Source organism: Panthera tigris, chromosome C2 (assembly GCF_018350195.1).
Source record: "Panthera tigris isolate Pti1 chromosome C2, P.tigris_Pti1_mat1.1, whole genome shotgun sequence".
NCBI lineage: Eukaryota > Metazoa > Chordata > Mammalia > Carnivora > Felidae > Panthera > Panthera tigris.
In genome coordinates, this window is record NC_056668.1 from 46,009,792 (window position 1) to 46,032,012 (window position 22,221).

At 36.9% G+C, this 22,221-nt stretch overlaps 1 protein-coding gene across 5 annotated transcripts; it reads left to right on the forward strand.

The window, feature by feature from the left end:
- The first annotated feature begins 33 nt into the window (after window positions 1-33).
- GPR15 (G protein-coupled receptor 15) lies at window positions 34-20,480 on the forward strand. 5 transcript variants are annotated; one of them, XM_042956199.1, is made up of 6 exons: window positions 35-1,195; window positions 11,399-11,513; window positions 15,817-16,262; window positions 18,810-18,901; window positions 19,583-19,763; window positions 20,398-20,480. In XM_042956199.1, exons 1-3 carry the CDS (start codon window positions 341-343, stop codon window positions 15,837-15,839), a joined length of 993 nt encoding a protein of 330 aa, XP_042812133.1. In that variant the 5' UTR covers window positions 35-340; the 3' UTR covers window positions 15,840-16,262; window positions 18,810-18,901; window positions 19,583-19,763; window positions 20,398-20,480. The 5 variants fall into 5 exon arrangements, with proteins under 5 accessions (XP_042812135.1, XP_042812133.1, XP_042812134.1 ...); XM_042956200.1 differs by lacking the exon at window positions 20,398-20,480 and having other exon boundaries at window positions 15,817-15,921; window positions 16,167-16,262; window positions 19,583-19,926; XM_042956201.1 differs by lacking the exon at window positions 20,398-20,480 and having other exon boundaries at window positions 34-1,195; window positions 11,405-11,513; window positions 19,583-19,926.
- The last annotated feature ends 1,741 nt before the right edge of the window (window positions 20,481-22,221 follow it).

A 22,221-nucleotide genomic window follows, 5' to 3' on the forward strand; every position in this document is an offset into this window, starting at 1 on the left:
ATTTGTTTTCTAATTTCTGGATTTAAATAAACAAACTGAATATCTTGAAGACAGAAGTCAAAAAAGCACCCCCATCTCCAGGGCAAATGCAAATAAAGAAAACCACAACCACAACCACCAAACACCAACCAGGGTGGTGTTCTTTCTGAGGATTGGTAGAAACTGCGTTTTTTAATCTCTGTTTTTATGCTTGTCCCAAGATCTTTTAAGGGGTGGGGTGGTGGAGGTTGTGGGGAAGAGGTAGCCACTATATAAAAGAAGCTGCCCTGAGATTTTAAACCTTTATACAAAAACTTCCTAGGTAAGGAAACTTAATCGGATCTGGCAGCTGACCTTAGTGATGGACCCAGAAGCAACTGCTGTCTTTTTGGATTATTTCTATGCTACAAGCCAAAATCCTGATATTGAGGAGAACCACTCCCGTGTTGCTTACACATCTGTCTTCCTTCCCATCTTCTATGCAGTTGTGTTCCTGACGGGAGTGTTGGGGAACCTAGTCCTCATGAGTGCATTGCATTTCAAACGGGGCAGCCGAAGACTGATCGACATCTTCATCATCAACCTGGCTGTGTCTGACTTCATTTTCCTTGTCACGTTGCCTCTCTGGGTGGATAAAGAAGCATCTTTAGGACTGTGGAGGACAGGCTCTTTCCTGTGCAAAGGCAGCTCCTACATGATCTCAGTCAACATGCACTGCAATGTCTTCTTGCTCACCTGCATGAGTGTTGACCGCTACCTGGCCATCATGCGCCCAGCCGTATCCAGGAAATTCAGGAGGAGAGACTGTGCATATGGAGTCTGTGCCAGTGTCTGGTTTATCTCCTGCCTTTTGGGTTTGCCTACTCTTCTCTCCAGGGAGCTCACCCTGATTGATGATAAGCCATACTGTGCAGAGAGGAGCGCTACTCCAATCAAACTGACTTGGGCCCTGGTGGCCTTAATTTTTACCTTCTTTGTCCCTTTGGTGAGCATTGTGACATGCTATTGTTGCATCACAAGGAAGCTGTATGCCCATTACCAACAGTCGGGAAAACATAACAAAAAGCTGAGGAAATCCATAAAGATCATCTTTATTGTCGTGGCAGCCTTTGTCTTCTCCTGGCTGCCCTTCAATACTTTCAAGCTCCTGGCCATTGTCTCTGGGTTGCAGCAGGAAGTCTACTTTTCCTCATCTTTTATCCAGCTAGGCATGGAGGTGAGTGGGCCTTTGGCATTTGCCAACAGCTGTGTCAACCCTTTCATTTACTATATCTTTGACAGTTACATCCGCCGGGCTATCTTGCACTGCTTGTTCCCTTGCCTGAAGAACTATGACTTTGGGAGCAGCACTGAGACATCAGATAGTCACCTCCCCAAGGCTCTCTCCAACTTCATTCATGTGGAAGATTCGGCCAGAAGGAGGAAGAGGTCTGTGTCACTCTAAAAGTCACTGTGACATTTCAAGCTCTGTTAGTAGATTGGAGACTTAATTTGTGTCAGCGATAAAGAAGGAAAAAAGTATTGCTGTTGGTATTCATATTCGCATCGCTTCACGAATACAAGGAAGAGTTTATTTTTAAAGAGATGAGTGAAAAGTCCCTGTGTTCATGGCTATAATTAAACCATATGCTGTCTTTTTTGTTTTGTTTTGTTTTCCTTTTTTTGTTTTTTGGGTTTTTTTTTTTTTTTTTTTTTTTTTTTTTTTTAGCTGAATGGCCTTCTTTAACTCTGGTCAATCTAGTTTACCCGGCAAAATACGACTCCTGTAGACCTTGAACTCTGACATAAAGGCCGGCTTGGATCAATTCCTTTCTTCATGATTGTTTATGTACATTCAGGCCTTTTCCTCTCTCAAGAACAATGGTACCTTCACCCACACCGCCCTTCATAATGGGCTTCAATTGGACTACATCTAAAGGATTCTGCCCACTTTCATCTGGTGAGAAATGTGTTAACAATACAGGTAGCAAAAAATATACGTGTGCCCTTTAGTTAATTATTACTGAGTAACAAAGCGAGAGTCTGGCCTTAATTTTTAAAACTTTGTATGGCGATTCTTTACTGCCTTCCAATGTTATCTTTCACCCTAAGCCATTCACAATAACTTTGGACTGTCAAAAAATTCATGGGGATAAAATCATTCTGTATTGTGTTTATGATTTAGGACTTCCTTTATCACCTGGTCTTCTAGAGTATTTTAACAAGGGAGCACAGGGCAAAGTTTGACCTTTATTTTCCTTATAAGATATATTGGTAAAAATGTATCTCATTATAATGGCATAGTAACTACTTTTCAAGAGGGTTTTACTATGCTCTTTTGTTTTCATTGACTTCATACATTAGGATATGACTTTGTTTTAATTACATGTTTTTAATTACTAGTTATTGAGTTATCAAATGAAATGTAACTACTAATATAATTGGAGGTCCTCAAATGCTTAGCTACATCACCATGTGTATTATCATTTTACATTTTAATTAAAATGTTAGTGCTACACATTTTCTATAGCATCGTTTGCTTGGTGTATATAATTTCAAGACTTGATTCAGTAATATAGGAAGACAGTATGCTCTGTATTTGGCTGAAGTGAAAAATACAAAATGAAGATATTACTGATATTTTATATACATTTTTCCAAACCCAGAGACTTTGCTGAATTCTTTCACCCAATAAAAATGTATTAAGTCTACTTGCACGTATATTCCTTTTAAAGACTTTGAAGTGAAGAACATGTAATTAGCAGCAACCACAAAAGGCTTTTGCTACAGAAAACATACTATTGTAAATATCTTTTGATTCAAGAGAAAGTGGGTTATGTGTTGACCCTCAGTGTTGACACAAATGAATTACTATTTTACTTCTAAATATTAGGTTTGAAAATCAGAGAAAGCTTAGAATCTTTTCAGAGACTAGGTAATTCAAGCTCATCCCATGTATCTTTCACATTAAAAGAAATCTCAAATATTTGGCATACCATAATCTATTTAGAAGTTGAAAATACAGTGTTATGCTTTATAAATTGGTTAATTTATTAATTTCTCTTAACCTTTATTAAATAAAAATATAATTTTCTTATTTAAGTATTCTTCTATGTTGTATTAATTTCTATCAGCACAGTTACTATTAATATTGATATTATAAAAGCTTTTAATACTTCATTATAGATATAGAAAAAAGGACTGTAAATGACAAGAAATAAGGTTTCTTGGAAAACTTTAAACTGAATTTAAAACAGTTAAATAGATCTCCTAAAGTTAAATAAAAACAAAATATAAAAGGTAGAAGCCATTCATGTTATAAAAACAAATCAGCAAAAGCACTATTACTAATCAGGGAAATAAATGTCTTTGAGAAATGCTACTTTTAAAATATAGCTCAATAAATCAGGTAAAGTATTTGTTAGGAAATGAGAAAAAATGGGTTATTAGATTCAGCTTCATTCTTAATGTTGGGACATTGAGTAAATCATTGTAATCTTTCATACGTAAAGTAGTTGGTAATATCTATGTCTATAGAATTGTCAAGAATATTATAAGTCTAATAAATACAAAAGTGTTTTTAAATATTGGGTAAAGTTATATAAAGCTATTGGTTCCTATTATTAATTACTGAGTGTTACTTTAAAATTTCCAAACTACGGGGGCGCCTGCGTGGCTCAGTCGGTTGAGCATCTGACTTACGCTCAGGTCATGATCTCACAGCCTGTGAGTTGGAGCCCCACATCGGGCTCTGTGCTGACAGCTCGGAGCCTGGAGCCCGCTTCAGATTCTGTGTCTCCCTCTCTCTCTGCCCCTCCCCTGCTTTGCTCTGTCTCTCTCTCTGTCTCTCAAAAATAAATAAAAATGCTAAAAAATTTTAAAAATAAGAGTACATAAATAAAGAAAGAAAATTTCCAAACTACAGTATCAAGTGACAATCACTCTCATTTAACAAATATTAAGAATATGCCTTACAAAAATCTTAGCATATTGCATATATTATACTCATAATGTTCCAATGATGGAAGGAAAAGCAGATATAAATTTATAGATAGAATAACTCTGATAGTAAAAAGTTCAAAACTTGATTAAGTTGGTATTTTACGATGTCATATATGGAGTCCTCTGGTATGAAATGTAATTTACATTATAATAGCATTAAAAGGCTTATTATAAATTGTATCAGTAGGTCTCATTTTGCAGATTTTTAAACAAGGATATTTCCACATTTTAAGACAAATTCATTTATATACTTATATACATATAGATACATGTAGAAACATAGCTTATCAAGATTTTTGTTATCTCAAACTATTCTGAGAGCTGCTTTGTGGTCATTTCATGTCATTAGTAAAACAAATCAACACACATTTCCATGAATTTCTAGAAAATTAATCTGATATCCTAACAACCACATCTGGCCAGTTACATCTAAAGTTAGAAAAACAAAATAAAACTTAGCAAGAATAAGTATATGTGGAAATCACTACAGATTAACCTCATTTGTTGTCATTTTTTAAAGTGATCTAAAGCCACTGCCAGGTCTTTAAGGACAAATATAAAAGGATAGTCATCCCCCAAACATTTCTCAAACAATTTTTCTTGAACTCACCACAGAAAAGTTCTCCAAGAAAGTCTGTATAAGATGTCGTTGAATAACTTGTAATTAATTTTAAAATCCACGTACTCAAGGTTCACGTATCACAAACACACATTTACTCCATTCAGGCCATACCAAAAGAGTAACACCAACCTGATAGTTCTGGAAGGCCCACCATTTGTCCCCTCTAACAAGCCAGAATCACCTCTGAGTGAGAGTAACGCTAGTGAGAATAATGGTCTTAAAGGAAACCAATGTGCGTGACTGAGGGTGGAATATTACTAGGGGTCACGAGTTAATTTTTAAATAGATGCAGAAATGCACAGTATGATGGTGAGCTGAGTGAAAGAACTCTTCTCCTATGATTCATCTTGGCTCCTCCAATCATTCTCTATTCCCCCTGGCAATCTCAAAAGTGAGAAATGACTCATTAGGTGTGTGTGCCACAGTGAACAGGAGGTCTCAGTTTTCCTGCAGAGCTCATTCACAAAAGACAAGCAATATTAGAAGAATTATGAATTTACTGTAGCAGAGCCACTGGTGTAGCCAGCTAGCAAGATGATGGCCTCCAGCACCATGAGAGAAAGAAGTATCATCTGGAGAAAAAGCGGGAGGATTATTCCAACCATCAGAATATTTGTAAATGATTATTGGATTTTGCCTTCCACAGAGATTGGTATGGGATGGTTTGTCTGTTACAAATGCCGGTTTTTATTTTAAGTTCTTTTCTTTGAGTCAACATTCTCTGTTTTTATCAAGTCTATGAGTAAACAATCATGACTAGACTTTATATATAAGTGGACAGGGAAAATCAACAGTAACAGTGACCTGCGACTTACTCTTGGCACTTCTGGTTGTCTTTGTCATTTCCTTTGTAGAGTTACATTTCCTAAATGGGAATTGCATCCTAAGACTGCATCCTGCAACGTTAAAAAAAAAAAAAAAAAAAAAAAAAAACACCAAACAAACCTACTTTAAATATTCAATGTGCCAAACTGTTAATGAAGCGAAGGTTCTTATGGCAACTTAAGTCACAGTAAAATGTAAACTTACATGAAATTCCCATTCACTAATCTAAAAGTGGGGGGAACTATTCTGTTAGTTGACAGACATTATTAAAGTAAAAAGTTCTCGGTTTAACTATATAAGTAACAAATTTCTAAGACCCAAAGGTACTTTAAAATTACAGTTGTCTTTTTTTGGGGGGCCTGGGTGGCTCAGTCAGTTAAGCATCTGACTGAGGCTCAGGTCATGATCTCACAGTTCTTGAGTTTGAGCCCTGCATCGGGCTCTGTGCTGACAGCTCAGAGCCTGGAGCCTGCTTCAGATGTAGTGTCTCCCTCTCTTTCTGGCTCTCTCCCGCTCTCTCTCTCTCTCCCGCTCTCTCAAAAATAAATAAGCGTTAAAAAAAATCTTTTAAATTACGGTGGGCCTTTTTAAAGTTGACCACATGTGATTAAGTTGAATTGTTGTTAACTTAGGCAAGTGGCCCGTTTAAAGAATTTATGATACAATGTTCATAATACTTTTATAATGTTCTACAGATCTAGTACAGGTTATCATCATCTATCTGACATCACTCAGTGACTTTCTTATTTGCTAATTAAGAAGATTTAATAATTAGCTAGTTTCCTATCATTGCCATACTACAAAGAGTTAGGCTTCATCTACAAGTACTTCGTGATATCAACACTGATGGCAAAAAACATTTTTATTTGCTATCTCCTATCATTTCTAATTAGAAAGATTTCATTTCCATATTATAATTAGTTCAAAATGAAATATAAATGGTTCTCCCTGCTAGAATTCTTTATGACCTGTACTTTATAAATGTACTCTTCCATTTGCTCTTAATTACATACAAGCAGGAGATATAAATATTCTTGTGATGTTTTTAGATGAAATAAAATATTATGCATCAAAAAATACGTGCGACGAAAAGACTATTTTTAATTTGTAAAAAATTTTCTCGGGCAGAGTCTTCAACAAACAAATTTGCTCTTTTTATTTATAGAGTATAGAAAGTATTTAAGAACTTTGTATTGCAAAACTGTCACAAATCTCTAAACCTGCAAATTCTAGAAGAACATACGATTACTTCATGTAAGCTTAATACAGTATAGCCTGTGCAGATCTACTGTATGAGGTGTAGAAAATGAAGCAGAATCGAAAGGTCAATCCTGGGTGTTGGGCCTTTCCCGATGGGTTATTTGTTCATCACATCAGGGGACAGTGGCTTAAATTGATGCCTTTTATGCCACAGACTTGTGGAGTTCCTTGAAAATAGTCAATAACTAAAAAATCAAACTGTTAATGCAAAGTGTCTATTGTACACAATGCACTATGATAGCCCAAAATTTGTTAGCATAAGTGACGGATTTCAAAATAGGCAAATAACCGTCACTTACAAAATTTCTCTCACTTTCTCATACATACACCCAGACACACACACACACACACACACACACACACACAAATACACAAACATGTTATGTACAAATGCAGCTGATGAGTACCTGTTGAATCTTGTTGCTAATACTCAGTCTAAAGTACTTGAAAGAGTGCAAGAAAGAAAATAAAAATAAAGCAAAGAAAACATATAATAAAATGGCATATATAAATATGTAAATATATCAACAATTACAATAAAAATATAAGTGGATCACATTCCCTATTAAAAGGTTGAACAAGTAGCCTGTTTCCACAATAATTTACTATATACATACATATATATATATATATATATACATGTATGTGTGTGTGTGTGTGTATATATACATATATAGCACTATTAGACTCTTGTAGGATGTAAAGAAGTAGAACTTGTTTCTTCATGGAATTTATAATCCCCATTGTTACTGGTTTTTTGAACAAAAGAATGAAGTACTAATGCTCAAGAAGAGCTTGTTAGATAATGATAATAATTATAAGTCAAATCGCTTTCTTTTTTTTAAAATTTTTTAACATTTATTTATTTTTTGAGAGACAGAGTGTGAGCAGTAGAGGGGCAGACAGAGAGGGAGACACAGAATCCAAAGCAGGCTCCAGGCTCTGAGCTGTCAGCACAGAGCTGGACGCGGGGCTCCAACTCACGAACTGTGAGATCATGACCTGAGTCGAAGTTGGACACTTAAACAACTGAGCCATGCAGGCGCTCCATAAGTCAAATCACTTTCTTTGATCTTTTCTAATGTTTAGGGAAAGGCCCATAAATAGTCCATATCCAAGTCATTTCAGGTAAGTGCTATTTTGACACTATTGTTTCCTAAATGTTGTCACATTTCCTTAAAGAAGTGTTCACACTGGCATCCCCAAATAAAAATTCTTTTGTTGTTTTTAAAAGAGTCTCAAGTGTAAATGATGATTTTAAACAGGAGAATGCACATTGAGCAGTATTAAGTTTAAATTTATTTTCAAATGACGAACTAAAATAAGATATGCAAAGAAGATAACTCTATACAAATCTTGCCCAAAGACAGTGATTTATTGAGATGCCCTCTCACTTACCCTCAAGTTAGACCAAAAGCAAAACTGACAACTCAGGTGGAGAAGTGGTAAATGAGAAATGAAACTTGGCCTGTGGTTTTATGTTTAAAGCAAAAAAAAAAAAAAAAAAAAAAAAAAAAAAAGAAAAGAAAAGAACAAAAACAGATTCAGACCAGTTAAAGGTAGATGGAAATGGCCACTCTATTTCTAATTAAAAAGTAAATGCAGAAGTGCATAACTTGTGCAGCGTTTTAGGATTATAAATAACAGTAATTTCAACTCTATAATTCAAATATAGAAAAGATACTACCAATAAATTTATGAAAATATTTAGCCTAATAATCAAAGATGGCCAAATTAAAATAACAAAATACAAATTTTACCTATTATATTGGCAAAGATTTAAACATTAAATACTGAGGTTGACCAGGATTGGAGGGGTGGGGTGTGGGTAAAAATTCTTGGACAGCCTACTGAGTGCAAGTTGATTAAGCTAGAGAAAATTTAGAAACATTTACAAAAAGCAATTCCACTTCTAGGATTTTAATGTAATTATGTATATAACTATGGCCATGTGCAAACATATATGTACATGCATTTTTATTGCAACATTGTTTGCAAAAGTAGAAAAGTGAAAATAATCTAAATGTCACTGATAGAGAATTGACTGAATAAATTAAGGTTCCTACACATACTTACAGTGTAGGACTACATAGCCTTTATGAGTACTGTACCATGTACTGACATGAAAAATTTCTTCATAATAAATTAAATAAAATTAAGTCAAAAGAAAAGCAGGCTACAAAATAGTACAATTTTCTACAGAATATTCTACAAATATTCTATTCTATTCTATTTATAGAATATTCTATTCTACAAATATTCTACAGAATAATTGCATGTTTATGACTATTTCATTTATATAAGAAGACAGGACTACCAGAACCCTATACAGCAAAATGTTAACTTTGTTCCTCACTATGTAGGTGATTTTTAATATTTTATTTGATTTTTATTTTTGTGATTTTTATTTTTGTTATAACTTGTATTTTCCAAAAAAAATATGCATTAATATTGCATTAAGGAAAAAAAAAAGTAAAGCTAGTTCCATTTTTTAAAAATGAAGTACACAGGTAAAAATAGTAGCTAAAAGTAAATTTGCTGTAAAATATCAATTCTGCAATCACAGGTCCTCTGGTTCTTCTGATTTCTGAGTGAGTATAACCCCTACATTGGCCTTGAAACCTTCCCGAATATCTGCTGATTCTCTTTCGGAAGGCCTTTCTGTTACCTGTACGTGTGCTTGTTTCCTTAAGAGCAACAATTTCAGAACTATCAGACATCTATAGTTTTTTTAATGTTTGTTTGTTTTTAAGAGAGAGAGAGCAGAAGCAGAGGAGGAGCAGAGAGAGAGGGAGACACAGAACCCAAAGCAGGCTCCAGGCTCTGAGCTGTCAGCACAGAGCCCAACACGGGGTTCAAACTCATGAACAGCTAGATCATGACCTGAGCTGAAGTTGGATGCTTAACCAACTAAACCACCCAGGCACCCCATACACGTTTACAATTTTTAAATGGTGATGAGAGATTGACTGTTTTAGCATTCATTCCCCATTTCCCAGTGCCTTCCCTCAGCACAGCAGCTCCTGCAACCTGCCTATGGAATCATTGGTGGTCTTTCCCCCGGCTTGGGAGCTCGGGAGAGAGCTCCCCCAGGGGGAGGGGGAGAGCCATGTCTTCATTTTTGTATGTCCATATCTTATTCCAAATCAGTCATTCATGATTGTTGAACTAAACAGAACATCCTAGAAACATGCCATCTCTGGCTTAAATTAAATTTAAGGATTTTTACAAATGTTAAATATTCCCATTTTTAATTTTTACTTTATTTCTAATATGTTGTAATTATGAGGGGCTAGAAGACTATACCAGTTACACTTCATTTAGGAACATGAATCCTTCCATTCTCCCTGAATTTTGTAGGTCATTCTAGTGGTATTATGATTAGCAAAATGAGTGGTATAGTAACTTTTACTTGATTCCTAGTCATTTCTTTCTCTCTGTGACATTTACGTCTTATTTAAATGGAAGACTTTTCTTAGTGCAAATCTGATATGATTTGTAGTAAAAATTAGTGATTCGCAGTTATAATCATGTGATAGTTGAACATTCCTCCTGTGATTGCAAGGATATTGTCAACCTTTTCACAAACTCCAAGCCTATATTCCAGATGTGACAGATGTGACTCTGTACTTTTGAGAGGACATGAAAGCAGCATTATGGGTCACATAATTGGAAGATAATCTCCATAAAAACTAAGGAAAATGCAATAGCAACTAATAGTCTATTTCTGGCACTACCTGGAAAAAGCAGAGCTAATTCAAATACCGTGACATAAAACATTTAAATCATTAGCTTGTGATATTCATTGTAATATAGCTATTACTGCAGGGAGCATGGTATAGCATTGTGGCTAAAGAACACAGATCCAAATTTGCTATTTATTGTCTGTGAAAGGTGAGCAAGTTTCTCAGTATTCCTGAGTCTATTTCTCTCTACAAAATGGGGACAGTTATACTTGCCTTAGATCACGGCGGTTCTAAGAAATTAAAGTGAGAATGTAAGGAATTTGGCACAGTATCTGGTACATATTAAGAGCTTGTTAAGTCACTGCTGAGAACTCCATTTTATAGATAAAGGAAATAGGATTCAAAGAAATCAGACTTCACATAATTCTTAGTGAAGTGTACCGAAAATGCAAGCTTGATTTCAATGAAATCTAGGCTTACCTATGTGATTCCAAAACTCATGCTTTTTCCACTTCATATTTTTTTCCTCTGAGTCCCAGATTTTTCAATAGATTCTGTTAACATCACAAGCTTGGTTTGGTTTATTTTTTTCTGTCTCCAATTCCTTTTCAAATTCAAACATGTTTCTTATTTTTTTCTAATGCAAATACCTCAAATCACCAAAATGTCTGCCTATTCGTGGCTAAATAGTGAAGATATTGCTCAAGGGAAGAGGAAGTCCATTTTATTGAAAATACAATCTCGAACGAATCATATTTTCTTGTAGCATGTTTCCCTCTTCATCGCGTTTTATTAGAAATGACATTTTCCATCCTGTTCAGTGGTCACTAAACATCTTATATAGGCAATCAAATGTATGTTGCATGTAAGAAATGGACAGCTGTCTCCTTCTACTCCCTCTCACACTCGATACCATATTAAAGGACAGTAACATCTATGACAGTTACCCTCACAGGAAAACATTTTTTTTTTTTTTTTTACAGAGCACATACATACGAGGGAAGAATTATAGTTTCATTTTCTTTATTTTTCCATTTTGTTCTAGTCACAGATTTCTTGTAATATACCTATGGCAAGAAGAAAAGATAAATCCAGTGCCAAAGTTCCCACTATAGACTGTGTGCCTATGGGCTCTGCCACCCAAACTGGTATGAGACACTGTAAGTATCACCGTCTTTCCTATTCGGTGCTGTTTGTTAGGCCAAGAAGCTGCACTCACTGATCTATGTGCAGAGAGAGCAATTTGAATACACACTATTCCTGCATTCCAGGAAACTTGTTTACACTTTTCAGAAAGCACATTTGTATAAATGACTTCCTAATTTTAATAAGGATTTCCAAAAGGAGTTTAAAAAAAAACATAGTGGTTTCTCAAATTAGTAACATTATAAACTGCCCCAAACATTTGAAACTTGATTTACATTTACTTTAATTAAGAAATAATATTTCCGTGCAGCATTTTTCGGAGGGGCAGTTAAGAATGTTCTGAAGTAAAATGATAATAAGGTCAATAACTGAATGACCACAATCAAGAAGAAAAGGAAACATAGTTTTTAAGAATAAGAAAGCATAGTGTTCCAACATTAAACCTGCTATTTATTTTCTAAATATATATTTTTTGAGCGTAATTACCTCAGCTTGCTTTATTTAGGAAGGATATTAAAATGTTAACAATAGTTGTTGTAGGTAGTAGAACCAAGGACAGGTTCATTTTTAATTTTAAATATTTTTATGAATGTTATCCATTTTTTATAATGAATATGTATTTCTTAAAGTTTAAAATAAGGGATGCTGAAAGAAATGTCATATGTGGCATAAAGCATATATTAATATTTCAGCACAATTTTACCTCTTCCTCTAAAGTCAAAATAGGATTTTTTTAAATGTCATGCTCAGTTTTAAGTTTAATATCCATAACTTTGAGATGATTTAACTTTAGACAAAGCCTCAATAAATTAAAATTCAACCAAATCATATTTGTTCTCATATCAAATGCAGCAAGTCATTATTTGGTTCAAAGCTTCTAATTTACTTTTACTAAATTGGCTTGTCCGTTAAGTCAAAGGTCAGGCCAGGTTGTGTGTATAGATGCAGTTCTTTATCTTATTTTAAAATATTTCAACTTTTCAATCAAGTGCAAATTAGAATTGGTTGGATAATAGTTGACTGTGAGTTATACCATTTATTCCAAATGCTCTATTGAAAAGTATTTGCAAATAACATATTTCTTGAAAATACCTCCAAATGAAAGATTTCTAAAATAAAAGGAAGGATTTTTTAATTTGAGCAATCATATGAGGAAGAATGTTGATTTTTAACGTCTTTCTCTGTCATGTGGATTTATCTACAAACTTTTCTAGCATTGAGGCTGTGTAAACATTGTTTGCTAAGTTCTCAAGGAAGCCGAACCACCAGCCTGACATCAATTTTCCATTGTAACAGTACAGTTCTGTTACCAAGAAAAATGCACAGGGCGGATGAATTGTAACAGGTATCTATGGTTCTCATTGCAATGATTTTTAAAAATGGAGCTTAAGAATGAGACCCATGTTTACGGAGTATTCATTTAGTACCAAGGAACTGTTAAATGGTTCACATATGTTATCACACTTAATTTAATCCATAAACCAACCTGTGAAAAAAAACTTACCCAGTCCTCCTTCCTTTTCTCTCTTTTTCCACCATGGTCAGATCTTCCTTTCAGTCTGAAACTTTCTCCCCAGCTTCTCTAGCTTCTTCTCTCAATAAATCTTTCCCACTCCTGTCTTGAGGTCTGTTTCTCTGCAAACTTGAACACATAAAGAGAAAAAAATTTTTTTTCTGACAATATAAATTTTCTAGAGTTAAAGAACCCTTTGGAAAATGCTTTCTCTCAGACATGTCAAAGATGGAGCATGCTATGCTTTGGAGTAACAAGTGTTTTGTCCATTTTCATACTGCTGAAGTCATATATTTAGCCGAGAATTCTAAAAATGTGCCTCTGAGAAGTATCTTGATTAGCTGTCTTAAGAAAAGCCCTTGATGGGGGTGCCTGGATGGCTCAGTCGGTTAAGCGTCTGATTTCAGCTCAAGTCATGATCTCACAGTCTATGATTTCACAGTCCATGAGTTCAAGCCCTGCCTTGGGTTCTGTCTTGACAGCTCAGAACCTGGAGCCCTCTTTGGATTCTGTGTCCCCCACTCTCTGCCCCCCCCCACTTGTTCTCTCTCTCTCTCTCTCTCCCCCCCCCAAAAAAACAAATAAATATTTACTAAAAAAACATTTAAGGTGTCGATGACACCTTAGGTAATAATTCTCACCACTATAGTGATGGTTACTATTGTAGCCATTATTAGATTTTATCTATTTGCACCTTTCTACTATTTCCAACCTTTCACCCACATCCCTAGAAAACTAAAATGAGGAATGCCTTCAAATAATGGAGTAAAAAAACATGGTGCGAGGTGATGGAAAACATAAAGGCTTTAGAATTAGCAAACTTTGTTTTGGAAACCACAACAACAAACCACTGGTGAAGTCTGTGTGAACTGCACAAGTTATTGACATTCTCTGCCTCAATTTTCTCACCTGTGAAATGAAGGTAACACTATGTTCCTTGGGGTTATTGAGCATTAAATAAATGAGCAAACTTATGAAGGTCATGAGAGTAATGTTTGTTTTGTCTTTAAATTCTTTATTAATCCTGTATGCACAGATACAAATACATATATATTGTAAAAACAAATTTTAATTTAAAATAATTTAATTGTGGAGACTTAAGATTTATGAAGATGTTTTTGCAGTATACATATATATATCTATATATATACACATATATGTGTGTGTGTGTGTGTATATATATATATATATAGATACCATTAAATATTAGGCAGACTGTATACATATCCAAACATGCAGAACCCCAAAAACACGGTCCTCACTCATGGTTAATAAATTTACTGTGGCCTCTGGGCAGCAAATTTTATAAATTATGTTTGAAAGCTATTTTATTCAAAGCATTATAATACATTTATTATTTAGTTCTAGCGATTGCCATAACAGAAAATACCTTTAAAGGGATAAGATGATCAGTCGTAATCCCTGTGACTATGTATTTTCTTAGCAGTCTCTGTATGATTTTCGTCTGGTTTAATTAACACAGATGTGTGTATACCTATAAATCTATCAGAAATTATGTATAAAGAAGGAGGGAGCAACCTAAGGCTCCACCAAACCAGGATAGCTTTTTGCTCTGAAGATGAAAGAAAATATTGGCTGTTGTCAAAAAGTTCTCTCTTTGAAAGTCAAAACCTTTCTCAGCTTTGACATTTTTGATGTCTTAAAGTACAGGGGGAAAAAAAATCTACAAAGATAGGTCTGCAAATATTTTAAATGATCCTCAGTCTAAAAATTCAAAATATCACAAATATTTTAGGCATGTCTCTATGCAGAAAAAAACAGGAAATATATACAATACTCTTCTCTCTTGCCTGCAGTTCTGGTGACTATAAACAACACTGCCCTCTGGAATAATTAACTCTGTTTGGGGACAAGGGATTGGGGGAGGGGGGACGTAGAAGGGATGAGGAAGAGGATATGAAATGGGAAAAAGGATCATCATTGTTGCTGATTTTCCATTTATTTTAGGAAAATATTCCTTCCTTGTGGTTTTTTGTATCTGAGATGACTGGCCAGTTGAGGACCTAGGAGGTTGGGAAGGCTTCTCAGGACGGTTAGAGCAGGCAGGCGAAGCCCTGGAGAAAAACTCACGTTCTCAAACTGCACATCAGCTCTGCCCTTGACGGCACTGACCCATGGGAGAGGGAATGGCCCGGGCTGCTCCTCCCTCTCGATCCCTCCCCTTGGGTGCCCCTAATGAACCATCTTTAGGTGAATGCACAGCTTCCATCTCAACTCTGATTTTTCTTTAGCCATTTCTGTTTTTGTACCTCTCTGCCTTCTGTTGAGGCCAAAGCAACATTAATGGTTTTTAACATGTTAAATGGTAGTTTTCCCCCTTGTTTTACCAAAAAACACAGAAAATGAGAAACAAAAACCCTCTCAGGGTCTTTAGAAATAGCACATCTGAAAATTTCAACATAAAGATCTAGTTAAATTCAGACTTAAATTCAGTTAAATTCAATGTGCCAAGTTTTAGATGACAATTTGGTTCTCTGCATTTTAAAATGCATAACTGTTTACAATATTCTATTTAATGCAGACATGTCACAATGTGCATGATAGATAAAATTAAAGGCTTATTTATATATATTTTTACAGAATATAACACAAACATTGCTGTCAAAGGAGTTGTAAAATCATCTAATGTGACTCACTCATTTTTCAAATAAGGAAATTAAGTGAAGAATCTTATTCAGAAACAAAACTTTTTTTTTGGTATTTTTTTAAAGTCATTGAGCTAGTACACATGGACATAATTATAAACATCATTAAATTAAGATAACGATATATTTTTATTTCAGCTAATAAAGTGCTACTGCCCTGAGTCCTCTGAGTGCCTACCTATCAAAACCTTCTGACATCTTCCTCAAAAGCTCCTGGACCCTTCAACATTAAGCAACTAAAAGGTTAACCCTTTCAAGCAAGAGGCCTTTGGGAGCCAGGCACCCCCCCTGGCGAGAGTGTCTTTTCAGACTGGCTGGTGCCCAAGAGGGTGCAGGCTGTTAACAGTTTTGAGTATTGTCCCTGCATGCAGCCAATGACAGCAACTTAAATTCCCAGCTGTACTGGACATTTGTTGGTTGACCTAGCATGCATTCTCACACTCCCCTTCCACCCCCAGGCAATCATCTATCTCTTCTTCCTCACACAGCTCATGTGTTTTGGTAAAGGTTGAACCCACTCTGAACTCCATGGAAAAGACTCGATAAACTTCAGGTCCTTGGTACCTTCCATCCTCTGGCCACAGGTATCACAGGGCGAGCATGTGACTGGCCAACCAGGCTATTTGGAATGCTAGGACAACACTGCTCTCTCCCCTCCCAAGCCCTGTTGAAATTTGCAACAACCTTATTAGGAGCAAGAGACCCAGTCTTGGAATGAAGTTAACATTGTTGACACTAAAGAGATACAACAGAAAAACTAAGCAGCACAAAGCAAATCAAAATAAACTGAGTCCTTCCTGGCATGGCTGAACTACTAGATCAACCAATGCTGAAGTCCTCCTGAATTTGGACTTCCCAGTCACCTGAGCCTAAGTACTTCTTTTGTTGTTTAAGTTCATCTGAGTTGGGTTTTCTTTTACCTGAAAGTTTATGGGACCTCATATATTAATACACTGGTCCACCAGCAAAGTTTAGCCAAAGGTCTCCAGTATAGCCCTTTAGTTAATTATACCACAAAGTTATGAAACAAAGCAGAATTTCTCAAAATGTGTTCTGAAGAATGGCTAAAATAAAAAATACAAGAAACAAGTGTTGGCAAGGATGTGGAGAAAAAGGAACCCTCTCACACCGTTGATGGAAATGCAAATCGGGGCAACCACTGTGGGAAACTGTATGGAGGTTTCTCAAAAAAAAAAAAAAAAATAGAACTACTCTATGATCCAGCAAGTACACTACTCGTATTTCCCCAAAGAATACAAAAACATTAATTCAAAAGGATACATGCACCCCTATGTTTATAGCAGCATTATTTGCAATAGAAAACTATGGAAGCAGCCCAAGTGTTCATCAACAAATGAAGGGATAAAGAAGGTGTGATATATTATATATGTATATACACACACACACACACACACACACACACACACACATATATATATATATATATATATTACTCAATCATAGAAACAATGAAATCTTGCCATTTGCGATGACATGTATGGAGCTAGAGAGTATCATGCTGAGTAAAATAAGTCAGTTGGAGAAAGACAAATACCATATGATCTTACTTATATGTGGAATTTAAGAAACAAAACAAACAAGCAAAGAAAAAAAAGAGAGGGAGAGAACAAGACAAACCAAGAAACAGAGTCTTAACTGTAGAGAATGAATTGATGATTACTAGAGGGGAGGTAGGTGAGCAGATTGATTCCCTGCCCACGCAGGAGGACCTTGACAGGTTTGTTGACTTTTCTACTTTTCTTTGGGAAGACCTTTAAATCTCTTTAAAAAGCATTAATTCAGAAAACAGAACAACTTCTGTTCTTTCCTTCCCTTCACCATTCACCTACTCACCAGCTGCCAGGGTAAAGGTGGGGTGGGGGTAAGTTTTCCAGATTTTGTAGATAAAAATACAGGATCCCTACTTAATTTAAATCTCAGATGAATAACGAATAATTTTTAATATAAGTATGTCCCAAATATTGCAGAGGATATACTTATAATAAAAAATTGTCGGGGCGCCTGGGTGGCTCAGTCGGTTAAGCATCCGACTTCGGCTCAGGTCACGATCTCATGGTCCGTGAGTTCAAGCCCCGCGTCGGGCTCTGTGCTGATAGCTCAGAGCCTGGAGCCTGCTTCGGATTCTGTGTCTTCCTCTCTCTCTGACCCTCCCCTGTTCATGCTCTGTCTCTCTCTGTCTCAAAAATAAATAAACATTAAAAAAAATTTAAAAAAAATTGTTCATTGTTCATCTGAAATTCAAAATTAACTGAGAATCTTGTATTTTATCTGGCAGCCCTAGGTAAGCACAGGGAAAAGAGGTTCCTCTTTTATAGTCCCTACTTTCCTGAGTGCCTTCACATTCCTTGGACAGGGCAAATGGTGAAGATGATTCTTCTGTGCCAACTTGGGAAGTTCTTTGGTCCTAGGGGACCTCTCTAGCATCAACTCTCAAGATCTGAAGGATATTCCTCATTCCCTCAGGATGCCCACCCCATGTAGCCCTTAATCTGCCAGCTGTGGGGCCCCACAGCAGTTACAATCCTCTGCATTGTCTCATGGGAAGCAATGAGACATCTTTGCCCCCATGCAGCAGCAAGCTCCTAGATTGGCCACCAAAGCGCTAATGAGCCAACTTTTGCATCTACGTTTCGAGGAGGGCATCGACCTCAGTCTGCAGTGTCCCTGAAATACGGGAGCACATATCTCCTCAAGTAGTCACACTGAAGCCACTGGGCTTGGTGTTGGAGGCAGCAACTTTCCCCAGGGGAAAAGGTGGGGGCCCCATCGCACAGCTGCTAGTCTTTCCTCAGAAAATCTCACAAAAACCTCCTCCTCTGAAAGGATCCAAAAATTGTGGAATAGGTTCCCAGATATTTTGCTTGTAGAGTCTGTGCAGGGTGACTTAGCAACTCGCTTGAGAATTCAGCATTTACTTTATCTTGATGCCTAGTTGAAATTTCAATTTTACATTCTGTTATATAGGTTTCTTTTCTGGGAGAATTCTCACAACTTTTAATATAGCATACATTATGAGTCTACAAGAAGGGGTGGGAATTTGCAGTGGTTCCCAAATGTTTTTAATTACATAAACTTTTTTTCTTTTTCTTTCTTTCTTTTTTTTTTTTCAGGAGATTTGAATAAAATTGCTGTTTTGTGGCACAGACTGGGGAATGGATTGCCCTAGAACATATATTTTGGTGATCAAGAGCAAGATTAAGAGGTCTGAGTCCATATTTGAATTCCAGCTCTTGCACTTACTTACCTTTAGGCCCTATGCCCCAGTTTCTTTATTTAATTATAGAGAATGATACCTACTTTACTGAGTTGCTGTGGAAGGGAAATTAGTCAAAACATGGCAAAGCCCCTGGAACAGTGCCTGGCACAGAACATGTGCTCAATAAACCTCAGCTGCTATTTGTAGCAACCACATCGGTAGCAGTAAAAGCAGCAGTCCTGGGGCTGCTTAGGTGATCGTTATAAAATGGCAGAGTTTTAAATGCATTGGGACACTGTGTCATTGTGCAAATCCCCAGGTTTCTAATTTTACAGCTATGTAAAGCAAATGTTTCCATACATTTGAATATGGCTAAGTGAATCAAAGTGCCCCGGAGAATCCTTCAAATAATACTACAAAGTTTGTATCCTCTTGTGTTTAGAAATACAAAACTTTTTTGGAATGTCGAGCATCATTTTCACAGAGTTAGAAGATTATATAAGTAGGAATTACGTTTATTGTTATCACTGGGTAATTTTTAGAGAAGAGAAAGGGCTTAATCTGAAAGAAAAAGAACATCCTTAGCAACTTCAGGTGAGAATAATGATTGCAATACACAAAGTTGTGTACTGTATAACCAAATTTCTAAACATGTACCATCATTCGGGTCCTGTGATTTTTCACCAGTCGCAGTTCTGCCTGAGTCCACCGTCCCCTGACTGAGCGGTGCCTCCCTTGCATATGAAACTCGGAAAGGGCAGAGAGAAAACACCAAAACCACCAAGCCCAGCCAGCCCACACCTCAAGACCACTCATTTTAGACACATGGCTGTATCTTAGCTTACAGTAAACAGCACAACAAGCAAAGGTGAGCTCTGGATATGCCAGTGAAAAGTCCCAGTCAGAACATTTGGTTCTGAGTAGCGGAGAACCTTTGAGCAATTTCATTCACAGTTTTGACAGACTGTATTGTTATTATTATGAACTGTGCCTACCTGACCCTCAATAAAAATGATGTGTTCAAGTCCTAACCATTAGCACCTTGGGATGTGACACTATTTGAAGACAGGGTCTTCCCAGGGGTAATCAAGTTAAAATGAGGTCTTTAGGGTGGGCTGTGTTCCAATAGGACTGATGTTCTTACACAAGGGGGAAATCTGAACACAGACATACACAGGGGGAACATGATGGGAAGAAACACAGGGAAAAGATGTTATCTACAAGCCAAGGAATGATGGAAGCTACCAGAAACTGGGACAGAGAATAGAGCAGATCCTTCCCTAGAGACTTTAGGGGGAGCATGGCCCAGCTGACACTCAGCTTTCAGAATTCTGGCCCCCAGCACTGTGAAAGGACACATCTCTATGGTCCTAAGCCACCCAGTTTGTAGTACAGTTACAGCAACCCCAAGAAACTAATACACTGCATGAAAGTATGTCTCTCCCAACATGCTAATGACTAAACATGGCTGTCCTATACTTTTTCCTGCCTGCTGTCAACAGCTCATCAAAGCTCAGGACCTCCCCTCTGAAGTTGGTAGAAATTCCACATAGAAGAAGCCCACACCACATCATGAAGATACAAGGGAGATAAAATTAAACTGGCAAGAATGCCATTTTAGTACTCTCAACTTTTTTTAAGTTTATTTATTTTTGAGAGAGAGAGAGAATGATCTGGGGGGCGGGGTGGGTTGGTGGGGCAGAGAGAGAGGGAGCCACAGAATCTGAAGCAGGCTCCAGGCTCCGAGCTGTCAGCACATAGCCTGAGTCGGGGCATGAACCCAACAACCACGAGATCTTGACCTGAGCCGAAGTCGGATGCTTAACCAACTGAGCCACGCTGGCATCCCTCAACTTTTATTTCAAATGGTTAAGAGAGTATCTCTTTTACTGCAGGGGTCACAGGTATATTCTTCTGAGGTTGCCACATTTAAAAAGAAAACATTAGTGTTAGAAACCAGCCATGTTACATACGAATACAGGCATGCCTCAGACATACTACAGGTTTGGTTCCAGACCACTGAAATAAAGCATGTATTGCAATACAGCCAAGTATATTTTTGGTTTCCCAGTGCATATAAAAGTTACATTTACACTATACTATAGTTTATTAAGTACACAAAGCACTATGTCTAAAAAATAATATAATACTATAAATTAGAAAATACTTCATTGCTAAAAAAAAAAGCGAACCATCATCTAAGCTTTCAACAAGTCATAATCGCTAATCACAAACCATAACAAATACAATAATAATGAAAAAATTTGAAATATTGCCAGTACAACCAAGATGTAACACAGAGACATGAAGTGAACAAATGCTGTTTGCAAAAAATGGCACTGAGGGGCGCCTGGGAGGCTCAGTCGGTTAAGCATCTGACTTCAGCTCAGGTCATGATCTCAAGATTCTTGAGTTTAAGCCCTGCATTGGGCTCTGTGCTGACAGCTCAGAGCCTGGAGCCTGCTTCGGATTCTGTGTCTCCCTCTCTCTCTGCCCCTCCCTTGCTTGTGCTCTGTCTCTCCAAAAATAAACATTAAAAATTTTAAAATAAAAAAAAAAAATGGCGCTGATAGACTTGTCCATCACAGAGTTGTCACAAACTGAAGGTTTGTAAAAAAGAAAAAAAAAAAAAAGCAGTATCTGTGACGTGCAATAAAGTGGCACACAATAAGATGAGGGGTGCCTCTAAATTTTAATTATAATGTATAAATCCTGGGATCCAAGGAATGATAGCAAAGCTGCAGCCTTTACCAGCATGACTCCATTCCCAGTAACTAACAGGTAGAAGGTTGAGCTGGCTCGGCCCTGAACTGGCCAGCCTCTGAGCCACCCTGGTGCCCTCACTCACTGGGCAAGGCTAAAGCAAAGCAGAGGGAAGAAGTGAGCTACTTTTACGGGCTACCTGCCTCAGCATGACCTGACTGACCCCTGGCTATCTGCTGAAAATGTCTTCCCTATAAAAAAAAAAAAAAATGGCAGAAATTTTTGGTGGCTGCATTGTTGTAAGATTCCTGGTAAAGCACATTCCTCAAAGCACACCTCAGAAAATTCTCACAGGAGTTAAAAACATTTTCCCTTTTCCTCTATTGTTCTCTTCTCTTCATTCTTCTTGCAAAACATCCTACAGAGGACTTTACTCCTCAGGCCTGTAATCAGAGTAGGGGCACATGTCAAGTCCAAGGTCTCTGGACAGAAAGATTAGACCAAAGAAAATAAGGCTGTAAATGTCATGGGATTTGACACTCGCAACAAACAGTAGCTATGGAGCTTTTGCATGAGGACTTCACCATCTGGTTTCAGAGACCTCAGTTTCCTATGCATGAAGG